Source organism: Mesoplodon mirus, assembly GCF_964341445.2.
Source record: "Mesoplodon mirus genome assembly, chromosome: 13".
Lineage (NCBI taxonomy): Eukaryota > Metazoa > Chordata > Mammalia > Artiodactyla > Ziphiidae > Mesoplodon > Mesoplodon mirus.
The window spans coordinates 73,856,464-73,880,575 of NC_138989.1; the positions used below are offsets into that span (position 1 = coordinate 73,856,464).

The following is a 24,112-nucleotide window of genomic DNA, read 5'->3' on the forward strand; positions in this document are numbered from 1 at the left end:
CTTTCTGACTTACTTCACTCTGTATGACAGACTCTAGGTCTATCCACCTCACTACAAATAACTCAATTTTGTTTCTTTTTATGGCTGAGTAATATTCCATTGTATATATGTGCCACATCTTCTTTATCCATCTGTCGATGGGCATTTAGGTGGCTTCCATGTCCTGGCTATTGTACATAGTGCTGCACTGAACATTGGGGTGCATGTGTCTTTTTGAATCATAGTTTTCTCAGGGTATATGCCCAGTAGTGCGATTGCCGGGCCGTATGGTAGTTCTATTTTTAGTTTTTAAGGAACCTCCATACTGTTCTCCACATGGCTGTATCAATTCACATTCCCACCAACAGTGCAGGAGGGTTCCTTTTTCTCCAACCCTCCCCAGCATTTATTGTTTGCAGATTTTTTGATGATGGCCATTGATTACTTAATACTGACTGAGTAGAACGCCTGCAGTGAGCAGTGATCATGCAGGTCCAGGATGGTAATGGGTTTAGGCAGAGGTGGCACCGTGGGCTTTGTGATTAAAAACAAAACAAATGTTTGTGCTACTCCCTGGGTCAGCCGTGGAGTAGTGCTGACAAGAGGCGTGACTGCCACGTTCTGAGAGATGAGTAATTACAAACTTCGGCCCCTCCCATCATCGGCAGAGAGCTGGCTTATCCGCCTTCCTGAGTCAGTGCTAACAGTTGTTATTTGGGGTGATGCACTTTATTATGCAGATGAATTTGAATCTCAGATTGTTCTGTCTCAGATATGAAAACTATATTGCAAGAAGGTTTAGATTATCGGCTTATATTTTCCTATGCTTTAAAAGAATTTTACTGGAGACCTACTATGTGCCCTGTCTGTCACTGGGTGGCCATGCACATTTCAAGCTGCCATATACCGTGTTATTACACTGCCTGCCTAGCTACTCGGCTGCACTTAAATGAACTTTCCTAACCACATTTATCACATGAGCCTACATAAGTGACACATTTCTATAGATCTTACTACACACACACACACACACACACACACACACACACACAGAAGCACAAGTAAAACTGGGAAAATCTGAATAAGATCAACAGATGGTATCAATGTCAATGTCTTGGTTGTGAAAATTATGCTAAAGTTTTGCCAAATGTTACCATCGGGGGAAGCTGGGCACAGGGTACAGCACTCTCTCTGTCTCATTTCTTACAACTATATGTGCATGTACAATATCTCATTAAAAATTTCAATTAAAAAAAGGTATTAAATCCTCTTGCAGCCAGCCAAGAGGAGGCTGATATGGGGAGAAGGGACATATGGATTAAGAAGGTAAATAATAAATTAAAAAATGAAAATACTTATTAAATGTTAACTGCATAATACGTACTGTGCTGAGCATTTAATGCAAGGCTTTAATCCATACAACACTCTGTGAGGCGGTGGTGGTGGTTATTATTATTGTTATTATTATTATTTTGTTTTAGATGAGGAAACTGGGGCTGGGAGAGCTTAAGTAGTTTTTCCCAGGGCACAGAGTCAGAAAGCAGTAGGGCAGGAACCAAACTCAGGTCCAGAGCTCACCACACTATACAAAGAATGAGGACAAGAATGCTGTTTCTCTGGAAGGAGAAATCATAGTTAGGGATGAGGAAAGTGCTTCAGGGGAAGTACAGTTTGAAGGACCTACACCTTGGTCTTGAAGGACTAGGTGAACTGAGCTAGCAACAAGCTGAGTGACGGCGTTCCAGACCAGAAGATGGAAAAAACACATCCTGAGAAAAGTCTTCCTTTTCCAGATAAGGTAGCCAGTGTGTACGTCTGCTTTGCCTCTCAGAGGTAAATAGAAGCAATATTGTGGAAGGTCTTGAATGCTAGGGGGATGTGGTAAGATCTTCCGGACCTAGGTAGCAATTTGAGAGAGCTGATAAGGCATGGACAAGGCCAAGGTTGTATCTGAATTACCAGCATTCACAAGGAAGCCAAATACAAAGTGTGGACAGTTTAGTATAAACCAACCCATCCCCAGGGCCAGAAGAGCAATGGGTAGCAATTTCCTAGTGGAAAGGTGGTATGTGAGGGGAACCAAGGAATGTACTTCTGACAATGAAGGCCATAAAGTAGTTGAGACCAATGATTATTAGAATCATACATGACTATACCTGGAATTCGCAGCAAAAGCAGTTCTAAGAGGGAAGTTTATAGCAATGCAATCTTACCCCAGGAAACAAAAATCTCAAATAAACAACCTAACCTTACACCTAAAGCAACTAGAGAAAGAAGAACAAACAAAACCTGAAGTTAGTAGAAGGAAAGAAATCATAAAGATCAGAGCAGAAATAAATGAAATAGAGATGAAGAAAACAGTAGCCAAGATTAGTGAAACTAAAAGCTGGTTCTTTGAGAAGATAAACAAAATTGACAAACCTTTAGCCAGACTCATCAAGAAAAAAAGGGAGAGGACTCAATCTAGTTATCTAGTACCGTATGGCTATTTACTCATTCAATTATTGAGTGCCTATTATGTGACCAGTACAATTCCAAGGACTTGGGACATTTCAGTGAACAAAACAGTGACCAAACTCACTACCATCATGGAGCTCACCCCTTATGCTTAGTGCTGATTCCTGGTCAGGAAGATTCTTAGCTATCAGAACCTAAGAATACATTTCCATACCGTACACTTGAGTTCCCATGATCCCAAAGAGCAATGCAAATCTCTCTGGGGTGAAGCTGGGCAGCTAAGCAGAAGGACAGGCACAGTACTTCTGATTTAAGAGTGAGGATGATCGTACCCCAGTGTGGCTCCAGGGAAACTTAAGAGAGGCAGACTAGCCGGCCCTGCCTCTGAGTTGGATCAAGAAAGCAAGATCAGGGCTTCCCTGGTGGCGCAGTGGTTGAGAGTCTGCCTGCCGATGCAGGGGACACGGGTTCGTGCCCTGGTCTGGGAGGATCCCACATGCTGCGGAGCGGCTGGGCCCATGAGCCACGGCCGCTGATCCTGCGCGTCCGGAGCCTGTGTTCCACAATGGGAGAGGCCACAACAGTGAGACGCCCGCATACCACAAAAAAAAAAAAAGAAAGCAAGATCAGAACGAAGGTGAAGGATGGGCAGTGTGACTCTTGAAGATGATTCAAGTTAGCCTGGGGTACCCTTTCTGTTTTCCACTCCCAAACTGGGATTAATTTAGGAATCTTCCATAAATGTAGAGCAACTGGGGGCTTTCCAGTCTTAGCCTGGGTAAGTACTATCTCAAGACAAATCAGAACAAGATGGCTTTGCCTTGTTAGAGTGGGAAAGGAAGACAGCAAGTAAGGACTCCTGGATTCAGTTTAGTCTACACGTTTGCCTTGTTCTTGTAACGTAGAATTAGAGATATGGAATGTTTCTCAGAATGCTAAAAGCAATACAAAGGTGAAGTGAAAATACTAAAAGATAAGATGCTGGTCACTGTTTCTACTGCTAGTCACCTTCAAGGTAAGTGAATCAGGCAAGAGTCAGGAGAGGGCAAATTTATTAATATTACCTTCAACCAAGGATTTTTAACCATTTCAAATTTTAAGTTCCCACGAGCCTCAGATGTCTGAGAATAAATATTTTAAATGTCTTTTGACTTAGTTATGGAAAGATTCACCAATCTTGGGCTGGTTTTTTTTTTTTAGCAATACTATAAAAAATTTGATTTAGTCCCCAATGACCCCCTAATGCTTTGGTGTCACATTTGCAATGATATTTAGCCATTTCCTGTAAATGTGGCTATGCTGTGTACATGTGTAAGAAATACAGACATCTCCTACAGTTAGAGAGTAACTTTTTGCATGGGTAAAAGAAATCTTCACTCACTATGCCACTATACCTGTGGCAGAATGTTCCTGCTTTAGTTAAGGGTCAGTAAATGCCACAGGTACAGAGATCCTATTTTTAACTTGGGGCTACACAGAACTATTTAATATATAGCTTCTACTCACATTGTCCCCTGAGTGAGAGGTCGACTCTGCTACTGAGAACAGCAGAGTGAGAAATGGCCCCTCTACCTGCAGAATGCAAGCTTTCTAAAAATTCATGTCCAGTGTCCTGAGATAATCTCCTTGGTCATGTGTGAAACCACAGATGGGACCTTGAGCTGATATCTGGCAAGGTGGGTGTGCATCCATGAATGTGTGAGCAAGAGTCCCATTAGAAGTTTGGCAGAGACAAGAGTGTCCCAGGGACCGTCCATTCTTTTTCACTGCGTTGCCAGGAAACAAGTGAGCTTCCTGGTCCCCAGGGCTCTCCATCTCAGAATTCAGGATGACAAAGGGGGCTCCTTCCTTGAGCGCCTCTCAACTTCTGGAAGCTGAGGGAGCTAGGCATTGCCTCCCACAGCGATAGGTCTAAAACTAACATTGTCAATAGCCCCCTCTCTTTCACTTACTTTTTTTGGGCCACTTTGCTCCCCCCTTCCCCTTGCTCCACACACAACCTTTAATAATTGAAGTAATTTGCCCAGTGAAATGCTCAACATGGATAAACGACTGTGAAAAGGCACTTAGCTGAATCAGGAAGAGCATTTTATGAGTAGAAAGGGAAATGCTATATTTATTGACATGGAAAATTTTACATTATAACTTAATTTTGTATTACTTTTTGGCCAAACCGCCTCTATAAACTCCTCTTACGCATGAATCTGTGGTCATTGGTGTGTTAAACAACCAAAAAGGATAAAGCTGGCACTCCTTCAAAGAAGTAAAGTATAAATGTGACCTTTATATGGCTAATTTGGCAAGTGGAACAGAACAATTTGCTTAGGAAAAAACTACCTTGGATCTGGAGATTTTTAGGCTATTTTATGACTGGGTCTTTAGAAATCAATATATTAAATTTTTACTTTTTCACAAAGGGAGTTCAATAACTTTGAATGCATTTGGGAATACTTAATTTTCTTTGGAGTATATCTAGTCTTCTATAAAAACAATACTAGGTCCCAACCACAAAGTTGGGAGAAGGGAGAACAGAGGCTGAGTAAAAATAATTGATAAATAACTTTTCTTAGGTACTTATTTCCAAAAACCAAATCTTGGTCATAGCACAGCATCAGTTCAAAGCCCATTTGGAACCCTTTAAAATTATAAATATAATAAGTTCATATATCAAGCATAACATATTTGTACATTAATTATTCCCATTAATTCAATTGCATCTTCTTCAAAGACACCCCCAAATCAGTAATAGAGTAAAACTTTTTTTTTGCCTCCTGCTGTGATTTCTTAGCCTCTTTAGTACTTTGTGGTCTAAGAAAAATAAAATAAAACAGACATTCATTCAAAAATCTACTTTGATTTTTGAGCACAGCAAAATCTACTTTATCTCCTTTCTCCAGCATCAAGTGAATTCTGCAAATCATTTAGACACACAGAAATCTTTCATTCATACTATGAATTCTGATAAAAGCCAGCACTTACCAGTTTTCAAACTGCCCCGAAACATTACCAAAAAGAATGTTTTGGTTTTTTTTTTTTTACAAGCTACACCCAAAACATTTGCTTAAAAACTTTCTAAATAGTGACATTGCCTGGTAAAACACATGCAGTAGACAAAATATCAGATTTCTTTTTCCAGCTGTCCAGAATCCTCTGAGTGCCTCTTACTTCTATCTGTCTTTTGCTATAATTAGGATGGCTTAGGGTTTATCTGGGCCTTTTTTCAAAACCAGATTTCCTTCCCAGCAGCAGCCCCTGTCATTCACAAGTACCCTGATGGTACTGGAAGAACCATTTTGCTGTACATTGTGGAACAGCAATGGTGAATGTGAAGGGAAGGGACACACACACACATGCACACGCACAAATACATTTGAGCTTATAATTTTTTAAAAGAGGAGTCTTACCTGAGGATGATCACTCCAGTCTGGAACGCTGCTTGTTTCAAGTACGTTTGTAACCCACACCCCTTCTGCCTGCAAGTCCAAGTTCCCTTCTTTGGAGAGTGAGCCTGGTGGAGTCTGCAGGATTTTTGCTTCTTGCTCTGCTTGGGTTGGAATGGCACAGCCTCCTGCATGGAACTGGGAATTCAAATCAGTCGCTTCTGCTTTGGCATGGGAACTCTCTCTTTTGTCACTTGGGGTTGGTGGGTGCTTAACAGGTCCTCTGGGATACAGGCGATTCAGGGAGGCTTCCGTTGCCCTTTCCTCCAGGTTGGGGTTCAGCTTCTTGGCTTTTCCCTTCATCCCCGGTCGCCTCGCCCTGGCAGGTTTCTCTGAGCCCCTCCGGCTCCATAAGTCTTTTCCCCCTACTCTTTTCTCAGCCACAGTCTCCAAACACTGGTTCATCCCTGATTTTCCTAACGCACCAGATAAGTGCTTCCTCTCTCTCTCTGTTACTGCTTTATCCATGTTTAGCAGATGGTCACTGGCAAATTCCTTTCCTGCCTGGTGGCTGTCTCTGGTTTCCCCTTGAATTCCTGGATAGCCATCTTCAGCAGCTTCAGGAGCAGTGGGTGGTTTGTATCTCCCCTGGTCTGTCACCACAGACGCTCCATCCTGGTGAGGTCCCACAGGCAGGGTCATCCCAGTTTGCGGGGATGAGGCACTGTGCATGGAGGCTAGGCTGCCCCATACCTCCACTTTTTGGGATGGTGAGTGATAACCACAGAGGCCAGCAGTGGCATCCATAGGCCCGGTGTCACCCGACACCAGAGGCTCACAACCCATTTCACTGAGGAAATGCTCACACCCACCCAGGCGACACTCACTGAATTCCATCTCTTCGTCATCGCTTTCTAATAAAAAAACACGCTCAGTCCCCTGCAGGTCCCTTTGCCAAATTGCATTAGAGTGATCTGTCATGACGTCGGAACATTCCAGATACTCCAGGTCATTGTCTGAAAACTCCTCGGTGTAGGTTAGGGTTATCTCTGAGCAAAGTTCATAATCACTGTCAACGTCTATGCTGGAAGCCGGGCGGCTGACTGGCTTGTTGCTCGTGGCCCTGTCACCTGGGGAAGTGGATGAGGCTGCCTCCATCAGCGGTAGGCTAAAGCTGATACATTTCTGTACTTTGGGATTTTGATGACTAGAGTTTAAGACTTCTTCATTAGGGCCATTAGTGTCTAAGGCACCATCCATTAACCTTGATCGTTTGGAATGCACTGTCCTGTGGCCACACACATCTTGTTTATCGGGAATATTACTTGAATTAGAACAAAGCAACCCCTCTGCAATGTCCTCTGTGTTATCGGGATCACAAGCCTCTTCAGTTTGCCTCATGTCTTTAACATCCAAGGGATTTTCAGAACTGGATATACCAAGGTCATTATCAGCCAATAGCTGGAGTGAACATGCACCATTGAATTTGGAGGAGGGGGAGTCAGCTGATGCGGGAGGACCCGAGGCAATGCTTTCTTCTTCCTTATAGGATGCTCTTTCTCATCAATTTGATGTGTGCTTTCCTGCTCATATGTCTCATGTTTGCAAACTGTGTTCCTGTCATCTTTCGGGTTAAGAGAGAGCTGTTGATTCTCTGATGGACACTCCACTTCCGTGGATTGAAGATGCACTTCAATGGATCTTCACTGCAGAGCAGCAGATCATCCCCAAACAGTTTTTAGCAGAGATTTGATAAATAGCGGCGTCATTTTGGGTACCGCTAGGATGAAGAGAAGATACAGGTAAGTTTGCATGCCTACATTTCTTGCCTCATGGCACACACAGAAAATGACTATGGTTTTCCTGCACACTCAAGGAGATCTGTGGTTCCCCTAGGGAGGGGTTTGTGGTCAGAGGCAACTGGCTGAGATGCTCAGCATTTTCCCTTAAGACTCTTCACGATCTTACCCCAAATTGAAAATGCTATGAATTACTCAGAGGAATGGAGAAACGTTTTATATTCTAGTTTCTTCTTCTCTCCTTTTAAGTCATTCTATGTTATAGGAGTTTGAAAAAGCATTACTTTCTGGAGTAAGGTATTATACACAAATAACTAAAGTACTCTAACTCCTGTAGTTCAATAGTATAAGCAGTAACTCTTTTTAAGATCATGCTAAGAAGGCATGGTTCTTGCCAGGAGGCTGTAAAGATGATACCACACTAGGACTATGTGTAGGAAGCATAGTGCCACTTCCTCTTTAATTTAACATGATTATAAAGCCTAAATCACAGCCATGAACCCCTCTGGCTGGAAACCAATGTCCACATGCCATCCTGACCAAGACCCGCCAGGTGTTTGGCTTTGGCCCAGCAGGGAAGAAACCGAATCCTGGATCAAACCAAGCCTGCTCTCCCTCCCTGCTCCACGAGGGATGGTGCTCTGTGGCTCCTCCCTTTCTTGACTGGAGCCACACGGAGCCTGGAGCCTGACCTGCTTTGTTGACCTTTACCATTAAGACCCTTATGCAGGCTCTGCAGTCCCAATAAAAACTTGTTATACTTGCTTTATATTTGCATTCTTGTTTATCTCATTTGACCTCACGGTAATTGTAACACTTCTGATCTCAGTCTATGTATTATCCAGCTCAGAAGGCAACCACTTTCAGAAGGCAGGAGCTGAGGGTCTGGCTCAGACTTAGAGATGATGCTCAGGTCTTTACTGACTGGTGCATGTAAAAGATGCACAAATATCTAACCCAGGAGGGTCAGTGTTAGACGCTTACAGCTATGGGACTCAGTCTTCCTTATCCTCTCTCTTCCTTACTGGAGGGACCTCTTTGTCTCCTGAGCTCATGTGCTCATAAGCCCTCAGTCGCTGGGTGCCTGCTCACATAGCCCTCATTTTCAGAAATCATAGACTGATTCCAATTTTATTAATACCCTGTTTCTTTTGGTAACTTGGTTCCAAGTAGAAGACATTCAGGGGTGGCTGAGGTTGACCAAGCCTGACCCAAAGCTAATCTCTGGATTTGCCCTGACCAACAGCCTGGGCAGACTAAAATTTAGGGCAACTTTCCAGGGGAAACAGTACCTGCTCCTGTCTATTTCACAAAGTTATTTGGAGGTTCAAATGAAAAAAAAAAATCAATGTGAAGGAACTTTGTAAAGCAGAAACTTTATGCCACATGTACTCTGTAAGAATGTAAAAGTGCTAAAATGATAATTACGTGATGTGAGAGAGGTATTAGCTAACGCTACTATGGCAGTCATATTGCAATATAAACGTATCAAATCAATATATTGTACACCTTCAACTTACACAGTGTTGTAGGTCAAATATAACTTAATAAAAAAAAAAGAAAAGAAAGGATGAGGCAGTGTTAAGACCAGGTTATCGCTGGTTCTCAAGAAGTATGCAGAAGAATTATCAGGGAACTCCATTCAAAATTCTTGAATCAGAATCTGAGTAAAGGGCCTAAGAATTTACTTTTCAAGTTCCCAGATGCATTCTGCTACAAATTGTCCTTGGTCCACCCTTGGACACCCTCTTCCTCATCACCATTCATTAGGCTTAGGTCTCTTCAATTAAAGCTGAGAGAGGCATGAAGAGAAAATGACTTTTGCATGAGTTTCACATTGCCCACGTCATTCCCTTCATGCTTCTTTTTGATTAGTCCTTGGAGATTTGGCCTCAGTCGAGAGCTTACAAGGGGTATAAAACAGCACCATGGGCTACTAGAGAATCCCAAGTAATTGTGATTTCCTGATTTATCCAGGCCATGATCCCTCTGCTGAACAAACCAGTTATCCTGAAGGTACTATAACTTGCGTGGGAAGAAGGAAAAGGAAGAGAGGAAAGTTAAGACCAAGAGGCACAAAGGACCAGGTAAGAAAGCAATAAAGGAGGGAATAGAGATGATTCTCCAGAATCAAGGAGGGAAAACAAAACAAATTTGAGAAAAATATGGAGAAGATAAATGAATTAAATATATGTAACTTCTGAATGACTATATTAACAGATGGGGAAATGTTATGATTTAGTAATGTGGGACTTTATGGAACATGTGTTTTAGCTGATATAAGATTTGCAAGTCATCCTGAGTACATTAAAGAGGAAAAGGAACTGGATTAAGTATAACTAACTTCTCACTGGCTAATGAGTGCCTTTGAGAGAGTTATGGTTTGCGGTTGGCATGCCCTAATAATTATCTCTAAGCATCCTAACAAGGAGGTGGAGAAAATCGGGAGTTCTGTGCCAAGCTGTATGGTGCGGTCCAGAAGGACAAAGGGAGTCCAAAAAAGGGACTTCAGTGATAGCTGCTGAAATGGTATGAACATAGCAGCGGGGTTTAGAGTCTTTGCAAGATGCTGGCAGAGTGTGCCCCACAGTGATGCGACAGGAATGCAAAACCATCCTGGAAGAATTTCCCTGAACAATGAATTGCGTTCTCTCCTTGCCTACCTTTCCTTTTGCCTGAAGGAGACTGCAGCCTTCTTCCACTTTTGCTGTGAAAATCTTGCCTGAACACTCTAGGTTCTTTCTAAGTGAAACATTTCCATATTAGAGAAAAAGGGAGGCACGTGACCTTAAGTAGATGGAGCTTCTTCTGAGCTTGAACTGCCTGGAATTAGCCTAAGCCAGAGGTTCTCAAACATTTTGGCAGCAGGACCCCTTCAAGCCCTCAAAAATAATTGAACACTCAAAGAACGTTTGTTTATGGGGGTTATATCCATGAAGGTTGACCATATTAAAATTAAAACTGAGAAAACTCAAAAACATTTGTTTATCCCTTCAAAAATAACAAAAATTAACTCATTACATGTTTGCATAAATAACATATTTTTATGAAAAATACCCATATTTTTCCAAAACAAAGTAAAATAGGAAGAGTGGTATTGCTTTACAGTTTTTCATGTGGCTTAATAGAAAACAGCTGGATTTTTGTATCTGCTTCTGTTTTCAGTGTGATACACCACATTGTTTGGGTTGAAGTATATGAAGAAAATCTGTCCTCACACAGATATGTAGTTGGAAAAGGAAGCAGTATTTTAATGGTCTTTTCCTATGATTGCAGATAACCTCTTTGATACCACACAAAGATGAGTTGCAATGTGGAATCTGAAACCATACCAGTGAATTTTTCATACTTGTTACATAGAATCCATTGGTCTGCATTGTATTTTACATACATCTCTAACCCATGTATGATTTTGTAACATCACGTATTAGTCATGTGGAAAACCTTGGTTCGTAAGATCTCCAAATATTAATATGGTTCAATATACAATATTTTTAAGAATCCCATTCCTTAATATTACTACTGATTGTATAAGAACAATTGTGAACTATTGGGAAACTGTCAAGCTTATAACGATGGATACAAGTTTTCCAAATTTCTAAATTAAGAAAATAATATAAATATTCACTTAGCATAATGATGGAAGTCAATTCTGTGCCAAATGGCATGGTAGAGGTGGAAGATGGAAGGCATCAGCAAAAACTATGAAATCAGGACGCCTGGAAGTTTCCTCCTTTATAAAAGCAACAAGAACCTTGGCAAAATTTGTCTGAATCAACTTTTTCAGAACTCTGAACATCAGCCAAAGGCCATGTAGGTAGCCTTTATTCAACAAAAAAATGGCTGAATCTCAGTAAGAACAGTGAGTTTTTTGCAGTTTAACTTGCCCTAGTCCTCTCCCCCCATCCCTACTTCCATGGTAGTCTCGAGAACCAAGAGTCCACAATCACAGTGAAAATCAGCAGCCTGGCAGCCACTGAAGGAAGCAGAACAGGGTTGGAGCAACTCCAAAGCCCCATTCCCAGAGAATCATCATTATTTGACCTGTCTGGTGTTTTCCTGGAAGACCTCACGCATGCGACTGTCTTTCTGTGACCTGATTCAGAGCTCACCCAGCGTGAACAATATTTTCCCTGAGGGCATTTGTCCAAAAAATTCAGAGGCGATAATTTAACATCATGGCTGTCTGCAGCAGTGGCTAACAATCGTGGCAGACAATGGGCTAACCGAAACGTTGACCTGGGAAGGAGGAGGCTGGTCTCCATCCATGCTGAGGTGGAGGTGGGGTGGCAGGAGGCGGGGAGGGGCGCTAATTCTAGAAGTTCCTTGGGATCGCACCAACTTAGGATGGTTTTGTGCCTTGTGGGCAAGTGTTATAAATGTGGGTGAGAATTAAGAGCCCAGGGCAAGTATCCACAGGACTAATAATGCTATAAAATAAGAACATGGAGACAGGGGTTGGGGAACAGAATATAACAAGTGCAATTAAAGACATGGAATCATTTTTTTCTTTAGCTACCAGTGCAAAAGACCTATCCAAAAGGATAAACTTTTATTTTATTTTTTTTAAACATCTTTATTGGAGTATAATTGCTTTACAATGGTGTGTTAGTTTCTGCTGTATAACAAAGTGAATCAGTTATACATACACATATATCCCCATATCTCCTCCCTCTTGCATCTCCCTCCCTCCCACCCTCCCTATCCCACCCCCTAGGTGGTCACAAAGCACCGAGCTGATCTCCCTGTGCTATGCGGCTGCTTCCCACTAGCTATTTTACATTTGGTAGTGTATATATGTCCATGCCACTCTCTCACTTCATCCCAGCTTACCCTTCCCCCTCCCCATGTCCTCGAGTCCATTCTCTAGTAGGTCTGTGTCTTTATTTCCGTCTTGCGAGATACACTTTTAATCCCCTACACTTCAGTCACCATCATCATCACCATCACCAGCATCATCCCCTAAGGGTGTTGTGTTTTCAAATGCATTATTTCATACATTTATTTATTCGTGATTCCACTGGCACAAACAAAATAAGTTACTGCTCCCCATGTGGACTGAAAAGCAGATTAGCCCAGCTCCTGTCGCTGTTCCTTTCCCCTCTTGTCTCCTGGAGGTCACTTGCCTGCTCCCCAAAAAACTCTCCCAACAATGTTAAAATTGCTGACACTCAAACTGTGCAGTCTGGCCAGGAGCCCTGAAGACAAAGAGTTCATAGGAGTGGAAGCTGAAACTACTGGCTAGAGGTAAGATTTGGAATCCTCTCTGAATTTCAGATATTATTCTATTTTATTACGTATTCCACATTCCAGTGGAAGAAAACAGGATCTGGGAACAAGCAGTCTGCAGTGTCTCCCCGCCCCCTCCCTGAGCCATGCCTGGCCGTGCAGCATGAAGGGGAGAGGCTGGGCTCAATAAATACTTACGTGATGACATCCTCGTCCTCTCCACAGTCAGAGCGCCAGGTGAGGGTCATCATGTTTTCTGACACTAAGTGTCTGTATTTTATGACTTGCCTAACTGCTGCTATCCATTTTATAAATTGACTTATTCAGAATAACTAAAGGAATAAGCAAGCCCCTTCTATGCCCCCAAACTATATTTATTATACAGATGGAAGAATTCCAACACTAGAAACACACAGAATTTCTTGAAATTTTCCATAAGCAGCTAGCTGGACATATTTCAAACCTGATGAGGAGATTCCTTGTACATGTACCCATTTATTTAGTTATTTATCCGACAGGTGTACTGAGCCGCACACCTGGAGAGCTGAAGGGGTCCTTTGGGCCGTGCTGCTCCAGGGACTGCCTACCTCCCACCCACTCTGCCCACCGTCCCCTCTTTTGCTCTGTATCACAGAGCTGGCCCCTGGAGGCTGCGTCTCCCCAGCTCCCAGGACCACCAGCTTTCTGCTGCCTTTGACCAAAAGAAGGCAGGAGATGGGAGGGTGGGAAGACGTGAGAAGCCAGCTTCAGGTGGCATTTCTAGCAGGCATTTCTACCCTCCTGTAGCTCCGGGTCCTACAGGACAGGCCCATCCGGAACTGGTCGCCCTGCCGCTTCCCTTTGTCTCTGCAGACAGGAGATGGTGGCTTCCTGCTGATGCTAATCTCCGGGGGACCTCACTGCCCAATATCAGCAAAAGTCCTTAAAAATATTAGCCAGCCGAATCCACAATACTTAGAAAAATGTATACATTCTAAACAAGTGAGGTTATCTGAGAAAAACAATGCTGGATCAACCCTCAAAAATCAATGAATATGGGGACTTCCAGATACGGCGGAGGAAGAAGTCAGTAAACCCCCTTTTCCAATAGCAACTATGAAACTGGACAAAACTGTCAAAAACCATATTACGTTCAAGAAATTGATCAAAAGGAAAACAAATGCAAAACAAATTTGCAGCTAGGGATTTTAGCTGCAAATTCCCCTAATAAAAATGAACAGTATTATAAGATCTCTGTCTTCACTATACTAGCGCACACACACACACACACACACACACACAGAGATTATGACCATAAGAACAGACAAACAGCTGGAACAGACTAGCAACCAGAAATAGTGTGAAGGATATGGGAATATATCTGCCTGTTTGGCTCAATCACCTGTGTAACCCTGCATTTAATGCTTGGTCGCTATCTTTCTGGTTAGACCCTGATACAGAGATGATTTATTTTACAGATTTTGGAACTGAGGTCCAAAGAAGACGTGACTCTCTTAAGTTACACAACTAAAAAAAAGAAGAAATATCTCCCACGTGTAAGGCACTGAGTTAGCTGCTGTATGGAAGATCAAGTTGTTAAACTCCTAGGCCCGCCTCAGGAGCTCCCCATCCAATAAGGGAAACGAGGTGTCTATATAAGCAGCTCCAGTACAGGACAGTATGTGCTAACCACTAAAAATCAGACCAATTATAGAAATTTGGGGGTAGGGGGATGGCACATGATAATGGTGTCCTGGGAACTTGAAAGCTGAAGCAGGTCAAGGAAATACACAGTAGGATTCTGGCAGGAAAGGTGGTACATGCCTGAGGTTGGGAAGGGGGCTGATCACTCCGGGCAGAAGGAACGGCCAAAGGTGAGAGGAGGTGGGAAAGCTCCAGGCCCTCACGGAAAACAACAAACCCCGCGTCATTTGGAAGCCGGCGGAGTGCTGAGCTGAAAGTTAGGGCAACTGCGTGATTTACTGTTGAAGCAGGACACTTTAGAGAGTGAGGAGGGATGCAATTAATATTTACACCAAACCACAGGCAGAAAGTGGGGTGGACCCAGGCCAGTGAGGAGGAAGAGTCGCCCACCAGGAGGTGGGCAGGGCCCAGAGGGTGAACGATTTTCCATCCCAGACTGAAGGGTTTGGACCTCAGGCTCCAATTCACTGGGAAGCAGATCAGAGCAGTCATTTAGGGAAGAGTGGAAATCATTCTGTGAGATGCTCACCACACTGCACAGGGTACCAGCGTGAGGAAGGTGTGCTCCCGCTCTCCTGAGGCCTCTGGCTAAGCAGGGACACCCCATCCTCCCATGTGTCCTGTCGGACCTATGACCACATATCCCCGGCACGCTGCATGGGACTTGAAAAGGGAGAGAAAAAATGGCTGGAATAAGACTTGTTTCCTTCCCTGGGGGAGCTACCAATTTTGCTGAGAGATAAGACTTTTCAGGTATTAAACAGGGAGCAGCATGTGATTTGCAAACTCCAGTGTCATCATATTCCAAAAGGCACAGCTGAGGCACTGAGCGCTTCTGGTGGATTGGAGGGGAGAGGTCAGGGTGGCCTGGATCTCAGGGAACGGAGCCAGGAGCAGGTAACCTGAGCCCAGCGGGGAGGATTAGACTTTGGCTGGATGGGGAGAAGGGGAGGGCATTCCCGGCAGATGTATCGGAGCTGGAACAAGCAGGTCATATGTAAGGGACAGAGAAGAAATGAGCTGTGTGGGGAGAGGGCTCTGAAGGACAGGCGCTGTGGGATGGAAGCACAGAATTCTGCTCAGGAGAGAACCGCCATGGAAATTCTACTTTTCCTCGTCACTCAGGTGCAGTTCTGAGCAGATCGGGGAAGCAGGTTACAAAGTCAGTACAGTGTATAATGGGTAAGGGACAGACTTAGCGGCAAGCCTGCCTGGGTTCACACGCTGCCCGTCCACCATGTGATATTGGACAAGCTACTGAGTGGCTCAGGACAATAACTGGGCCTACACCAGGGGGTGACATGAGGATTATGGGAGTTAATTCCAGTAAAGTGCTTAAAGCAGGACCTGGCACACACGAAGCTCTAAATCGGTAGTTCTCAGCTCTGGCTGAACCCTAGAATCCCTTGGAGTGCTTTTAAAAAAATACCACTGCCAGAAGATTTTTAGGGCAGTGAAACAATTCTGTATGATACTATATTGGTGGATAGATGTCACTACGCATTTTCCCAAACCCATAGGTTGTACAATGCCGAGTGTGAGCCCTGATGTAAACCCTGGACTTTGGCTGGTAACGGCGTGTCGGTGGAGGCTCATCAGTTGTAAGAAACATCCCAGTCTCATGGAGGACGCAGACAGTGGGAGAGTGTGCGTTAGGGACAGCGGGTAGATATGGAAACTGTGTTTTCAGCTCCATCTTGCTGTGATCCTAACACTGCTCGAAAAAATAGTCTATTTAAAAGAGGGGGGCTTCCCTGGTGGCGCAGTGGTTGAGAGTCCGCCTGCCGATGCAGGGGATACGGGTTCGTGCCCCGGTCCGGGAAGATCCCACATGCCGCCGAGCAGCTGGGCCCGTGAGCCATGGCGTCTGAGCCTGGGCGTCCAGAGCCTGTGCTCCGCAACGGGAGAGGTCACAACAGTGAGAGGCCCGCGTACCGCAAAAATAATAAATAAAAGAGGGAAAAATATACCAGTGCCAGCCCCCCCCCCAAAAAAATCAATTAAGCAGCATCTCAAGGTGAAGGGCTTTGCCCTTGGTGTTTTTTAAGCCTCCCAGGTGACTGTAATGAGCAGTCAGGGCTCAGATAGGACTGAGCTAAACGAACGTTAGCTCCGGGTACCTAGCGAAGGACGTAGGGGAGCCAGAAAATGGATGGCAGAGGACAGATCTCAGCCTGGCCTTGTCTGGGGAGTGGTTTCCGGGCTTCCATTTGGCACAAAAGTGCTGAGCTTCTGACAGCTTTCTGAGCCTCTGGGACCAAATGCAGACCAACCAGACACTCTGAACAAGAAATGAGCCAACTGACTTCAGAAAGGAAAACATTTCATGGCCTTACAGCCAACAGGCTTAGTTAACAGACGACTGACCTCTCTTATCAAAAGAAAACTCAAGCGTAGCCGCAAACAATCCCCACGCACCTCACCGATAGGCCACCAAGCCAGCCTAGGGTCCCAGAATGTCTCCAGAAATCTCAAGGAACATTGTGACAATAGAAAGACTCCTAGATTAAACTGCAAATCCATCTGTGAAAGACATGGCTTCCTGACAGCAGGACAGAGAACAACGCACCACGGGACACAGGCTTGGAGGACCCAGAGCTCTTTCATAAAAGCAAGTTAGCTTAGAATTCCGAAGGACTGATACTGTTCATTTATTTCAATAGCCAGCACGCTCCAAAACAAACCTTGGTTTTCCCATCCAAACCCGCTTCTCATCTCAAAGAACTCTGCAATTCCATTCTGCCGATTGCTCGGCCGCACCCCTTGGAGTCGGTCCTCTACTGCCCTCCAGCATCCGGTCCAACAGCAGCACATCTGGTGCTGGCAGACGCATCCAGAACCTGATGGCTTCCTGCCACCTTCTCCAGGACCACCGCGGACCAAGCCCCTTCACCTGGTGTCTGAATTACCGCGTCGCTGCCTGCAGGTCTCCCCCCACTGTGCCCTGTCTACTCTATAGACAGAACATGCACACCACAGCAGCCCAGCAGCATCCTTTTAAAACGAAGCCAGTGAGAGGCCCTGCTCTATGGATTACCCCGCTCCTGGCAGTATGTTACTCCTGGGGAACGCTTGAAAAATACTGATACTCAGGTGCTACTCCCAAGAAATGCTGATTTAATTGGTTAAATGCAATTGATCTAGTCCAGTTCCTTTACTTTATATATCACCCAAGACCCGAGCGATCAGGGGACCCATCCAAGTTTCTAACAACTGGTTAGGAGCAAAACTAGGATTACCCAAGAATCATGTCCCCGAAGGGCCCCGGGGTCTCGTCCTGTCACTCACGCATCTCATTCTACCAGGGCCGTCCTCCAAAACAAAATCTGCTAACACACGTGCTGGAGAATAACTCAAAAAGGAGTGATCATGAGAACTTCCTTAAAAAACAAAAATTCAGGGGGGCTTCCCTGGTGGCGCAGTGGTTCGGAGTCCGCCTGCCGATGCAGGGGACACGGGCTCGTGCCCCGGTCCGGGAGGATCCCACATGCCACGGAGCGGCTGGGCCCGTGAGCCATGGCCGCTGAGCCTGCGCGTCCGGAGCCTGTGCTCCGCAGCGGGAGAGGCCACAACAGTGAGAGGCCTGCGTACCGCAAAAAAAAAAACAACCCAGGGTCTTGAACAGTACCTGGTATATTGTAGGCCCTCCATGAATTTTTTTTTTTTTTTTTTTTTTTTTTTTTTGGTGGTACTTGGGCTTCTCACTGTTGTGGCCTCTCCTGTTGTGGAGCACAGGCTCCGGACGCGCAGGCTCAGCGGCCATGGCTCATGGGCCCAGCCGCTCCGTGGCATGTGGGATCCTCCCGGACCGGGGCACGAACCCGTGTCCCCTGCATCGGCAGGCAGACTCTCAACCACTGCGCCACCAGGGAAGCCCCCCTGAATTTTTGTTTTTTAAGGAAGTTCTCACGATCACTCCTTTTTGAGTTATTCTCCAGCACGTGTGTTAGCAGATTTTGTTTTGGAGGACAGCCCTGGTAGAATGAGATGCGTGAGTGACAGGACGAGACCCCGGGGCCCTTCGGGGACATGATTCTTGGGTAATCCTAGTTTTGCTCCTAACCAGTTGTTAGAAACTTGGATGGGTCCCCTGATCGCTCGGGTCTTGGGTGATATATAAAGTAAAGGAACTGGACTAGATCAATTGCATTTAACCAATTAAATCAGCATTTCTTGGGAGTAGCACCTGAGTATCAGTATTTTTCAAGCGTTCCCCAGGAGTAACATACTGCCAGGAGCGGGGTAATCCATAGAGCAGGGCCTCTCATGCGTTACTGTGCACACAGATCGCCTGGGATCTCGTTAAAATGCCGAATCTGATTTGCCAGTAGGGGTGAGGGCTGGAACTCTGGCATTCTAACAAGCTTCCAGGGGAAATCAACTCTGAGGGACAAGGTCTTGGAGTCGCTTCCAGCTCCATGACTCTGCCATTATCTATTAAGAGTGAATGTTCCTTTATTAAATTCCCAGAAAAATACCATCTGCCACTTGACTGGTGGTTATGAGTTCCCAGTAAATGCCCAGCAGCTGCCCCCCACCATGGAACTCAGTGGCTGTTCAGGTTGGTTTTGCTTTTTTAAAAATCTAATTGCTCGACCCAGGCAGGGGGGAACGTGCAAAACCAGACCCAAGAACTTCTCTCTCAAAAGCAGCCTTGGAGACTGTGGTCAGGGAAGAAACCCATCACAATCTAATTGCTTCTCTTTGCCTGCTGCTCTGTCGTAGGAGCCTTGGTGCCAGCTGTGTCCCTCTTAGTCATCTTCACCGGGCCACCTCATTGCGCCTCAGCCTCGCTCCCGTCTCCTGGGGCCCACTGGGTGAGCAGGCCCAGTGCTGGCAGCAGACAGGAGAGCAGGGCGCTGGCACGGGGCCGGGGGGAGCAGGCCCATGCTGGGGGAAGGCTAGGCAGGGTTGGCAAGAGGAAGCATTCCCAGCCCGCTGGGGCAGCGGCCCAGGGAGTGGGGAATGACATGGCCAGAAAGGGGGCAGCCACAGAGCGACCAGAAACTCAGGCTCCCTGCAGCTTAATGGGTGACAAGGAGCCACTGACATGGTGGCCTTGGCCTACAGCTCCTGCAGGAGACCTTTTAACATTATTCCCTACCTTCACAACCCCTTCAGCAGCACAGCCGCTACAGTGCCAGCAGGCTGACCACCAAGAAGCCACCACAATTCAGGTCCTTCCCCCAGGGTTCAGGTGGCTGTCCAGAGAATGGCTCTATGGGGGAGGAGAAATTAAACTGGCAAACACAGATGAACAGGAGAAACGCATACAAAGTCCATTGAATTTGTACATGTACATGGAGCCTTCGCAAGAGAATGAAGACCCAAAGAAGTGACCAGAGTAGGAAGCTTTTCTACCTTTTAGACACAGAAACAATAAATTTGTGAAGAATTGACAAGATGAAGGGTTTGGGCCGTGGGTGGTAAATGTTGAAGAGGTAACAGGAAGAGAAGGGGGAGTTTAACAAGGTTTGTTTGTACAGAGTTCTTGGCCCCAGTTTCCCCATCTCGGGGCCTTCCCTCCTCCTGGTACAGGGGACACACCTTTCACAGGGGAGTTTTAGGACCTGTTTCAGGGAAGAAAGGCGAGGGGGGAAGGTCAGAGTGATCCTCCTGCTTCTTCCATTTAAAAAAATTCCCTCGGGCTTCCCTGGTGGCGCAGTGGTTGAGAGTCCGCCTGCCGATGCAGGGGACACGGGTTCGTACCCCGGTCCGGGAAGATCCCACATGCCACGGAGCGGCTGGGCCCGTGAGCCATGGCCGCTGAGCCTGCACGTCCGGAGCCTGTGCTCTGCAACGGGAGAGGCCACAACAGTGAGAGGCCTGCGTACTGCCAAAAAAAAAAAAAATTTTTAAATTCCCTCAACTTAAGATCTTCCATATGCCAAGGTACCATATTTGGGGGTAGCATGTCCTGAGCCCCATCAGCTCTTTCCTCTTCCCTCAGATCAGGACTCAGTAAAGAAGATAACAAAAGCACTATATGCATTGCATAATTCAACCCACAACTCTTTATCAAATTCCTGTTGAGAGGGCGCTGGCCACTGGAGGTCCAGCAGGGAACAGATCACACAAGTTTCTGCTCCCATGGAACTTACCTTCCAGTTGGGGGAAACTCACGACAAAGAAAAATACAAATAAATATATAGCATGCCAGGAAATAATCCAAGTGTTCATCAACGGAATAACAAGTCTGCTAGATCCAAACCATGAAACTGAGAAACACTGCTCAGCCATAAAAGAAATGAACCACTGCACACCAAATGACACAGATTATTCTCGAAATAATTATGTGGAGTGAAAGAAGCCAGCTACAAAAGAGTACATGCTCCACAATCTCATATATATAAAAACTCTAGAAAAGACAAACTTGTCTCCAGTGACCAAAAGCAGATCAGTTGTCGTGTGAGGATGGGTGGACAGAGAGGGCAGGAAAGTGGGGGTGCAAAGGGGCATCAAGAGATCTTTTGACGGGATAGATACGTCCTTTCTCTTGATGGTGGTGACGGTTCCGTGTGTGTGTGCATGTGTCAAAGCTCACCAAATTGAACACTTTAAATGCGTAGAGTTCACTGTATATCCATCATACCTACGCAAAGCTGTTAAATGTGTGTGTGTATACACATACATACATACATTATGTCACATGCTACATGAAAAGTAAAGCAAGATAAGGAAGGCAGGGTATGCTGGGGGCAGACAGTGAGTGCTATTTTGGTTTTTTTAAAATTTATTTATTTAATTTATTTATTTTTGGCTGCACTGGGTCTTCGTCACGGCATGTGGGCTTTCTCTAGTTGTGGCGAGCGGGGGGCTACTCTTCATTGCAGTGCACGGGCTTCTCACTGCAGTGGCTTATCTTGTTGCAGAGCACGAGCTCTAGGTGCGCAGGCTTCAGTACTTGTGGTGCATGGGCTCAGTAGTTGTGGCTCATGGGCTCTAGAGCGCAGGCTTAATAATAGTTGCGGCGCTCAGGCTTAGTTGCTCTGCAGCATGTGGGATCTTCCCGGACCAGGGCTCAAACCCGTGTCCCCTGCATTGGCAGGCAGATTCTTAACCAGTGCGCCACCAGGGAAGTCCATGAGTGCTATTTTTTCTGACCAGATGGCTGGTCAGAGAAGGTCTCAGTGATCAGGTGATTTTGAGCAGAAACCTGAAGGCAGTAAGAGAACTGGCCATGGGGTTATCTGGGGAGAGAACATTCCAGGTAGAAGGAAAAGCAAGGGAAAAGGCCCTGTGGGCCTGAGTAACACTGGAGCTCAGTAATGGCTCAGAATTGAGTTAATACTTCAAGATCTGGACCGAATCATTGCCCCAAGCTTCACATACAGTCTTGCATCTGTCCTGCCTACCTGGGTAGAGTCCATGTCTTTGGACAGAGCCTGGCTTCTTAACACCTATATAAGCAGCAGTCACACTATACCTGCTCTGGAATCTGCGCTAAGATTCTCATTCAAGAATTCCAAGATCTGCTTGACCTCATCTTCTCTGAAATGGGCAGGCAGCCTGACTCCACCTTCAAACTCTTATGACTGAGAGTGACTAACTGTGTCAGACAAATCACAAAAGACCTCAGGGTAAAAAGAGTGAACATTGGGCTTCCCTGGTGGCGCAGTGGTTGAGAGTCCGCCTGCCGATGCAGGGGACACGGGTTCGTGCCCCGATCCCGGAAGATCCCACATGCCGCGGAGCAGCTGGGCCCGCGAGCCATGGCCGCGGAGCCTGTGTGTCCGGAGCCTGTGCTCCGCAACGGGAGAGGCCACAGCAGTGAGAGGCCCGCGTACAGCAAAAAAAAAAAAAAAAAAAAAAAAAAAAGCGAGCCATGGCCGCGGAGCCTGTGTGTCCGGAGCCTGTGCTCCGCAACGGGAGAGGCCACAGCAGTGAGAGGCCCGCGTACAGCAAAAAAAAAAAAAAAAAAAAAAAAAGAGTGAACATTTACCTGGCATTCGCTAAGTGACAGGCACTGTTCTAAAAACCTTATGTGTATTATCTCAGGTCATCTTCCCCCAGCCTTGCAAGGTAGATACTGTTATTATTCCCACTTTACAGATATAGAAACTGAGGCAGATAGAAGATAAGCTACATGCCCAATTAAGAGGCTGACACTTGAACCTGGGAGGTATGACTCTGGAGCCAGCCCTTGTAAGTATCCACACATGGCCTCGCAGAGTGCTGCAAATCTCTGATTCTTTTTTTTTTTTAATAAATTTATTTATTTTATTTATTTATTTTTGGCTGTGCTGGGTCTCTGTAGCTGCGCGGTCTTTCTCTAGTTGCGGTGTGCGGGGGCTAATCTTTGTTGCGGTGCACGGTTTTCTTATTGGAGCGGTTTCTCTTGTTGCAGAGCATGTGCTCTAGGCACATGAGCTTCAGTAGTTGTGGCACGTGGGCTCAGTAGTTGTGGCGCACAAGCTTAGTTGCTCCATTGCATGTGGGATCTTCCGGGACCAGGGCTCAAACCCTTGTCCCCTGCATTGGCAGGCGGATTCTTAACCACTGCGCCACCAGGGAAGCCCAAATCTCTGATCCTTAACCAGTGGTCCCCCCTATACCCCCACTGGCCTGGTCCAAGCCTGTCCCTGCACATGGCTGGGACACCTTCCATATCTGGGGCAATCCTGTAGACTGAACTGTGTCCCCCTAAAATTTATATGTTGAAGCCCTAACTCCCAATATGATGGTATTTGGAAACGGGGCCTTTGGGAGGTGATTAGGTGGGGCTCTCGTGACAAGATTAGTGCCTTTATGAGAAGAGACACCAGAGAGCTTGTCCTCTCTCCCCCCACCGACCCCCGCTTTCTCTCTCTATCTTTTCAGTCCTCAGAAATGTCAGCCCATGATTCTGTGATTACAAAGTGAGACTGAACCCCAGTTGGCCCAAGAACTTCCCTCATGTTATTGGTCCTCTCTAAGTTCTCAGAAGGTGTCGACGGAATGGCCTTTCCAGAGCCGTTCAGCGTGTGTCCAATTTCCAGTGACCAGTGCATCTTTCTCTGGCTGTCCCACCATCTGGGAAGGGGCTCTGGGACTGACCTGTCACCTGCCCCCAGACTAGCATAGATCTGCCCTGAGCGTCAGCACCATGGTGGGAGCAACTGCCCCAGTCTGGTCCCCAGGAAAGGATGAGCGAGCACCCAGGAAAAGCCGAGTGTCCCATGGTGTGGTCCCCATCACCATCCACTCCACCGAGACACTTACCTACCAAAGTGAAAACCGGAATGTGACAATGGGCAGCAGATTATCAGCACGGACCTATCATCCTGGGGACCAAATGGGTGTTTCTCGTCAGACCCTTGGGACTCACTCCAGAAATGTTCCAGGCAGTGGTCTGAGGAATGGCCACAAAGCATATCGGCTGAATTCATTCAGGAAGAATGCCGCAGGAGCCTGTCCCAGCTCCGTGCTGGGAACACAGAGGCCTTCCTGGTGCCAGAAAGCTCTACCACTCCCCCTTAAGACTTGTGACACCTACTTAAGCTCACGGGAACACGAAGTTCACAAAATGCTTTCTGACCTTGCATGAAATGCCTTTTCCCTCTTAGCCAAGACATAGCAATAGCAAGATTCAGTCATCTTTATTTC

The 24,112-nt window shown here is 45.9% G+C and overlaps 1 protein-coding gene across 1 annotated transcript in view; it reads right to left on the bottom strand.

Annotated features, from left to right (window-relative positions):
* The window catches only part of ALPK2 (alpha kinase 2), a 116,824-nt gene that overhangs the window by 78,877 nt on the left and 13,835 nt on the right, over positions 1-24,112 (bottom strand). The window contains 4 exon segments of the mRNA XM_082641138.1: positions 5,841-7,366; positions 7,369-7,492; positions 7,494-7,508; positions 7,512-7,596. Of these exon segments, the coding sequence (XP_082497264.1) occupies positions 5,841-7,366; positions 7,369-7,492; positions 7,494-7,508; positions 7,512-7,596 (1,750 nt within the window).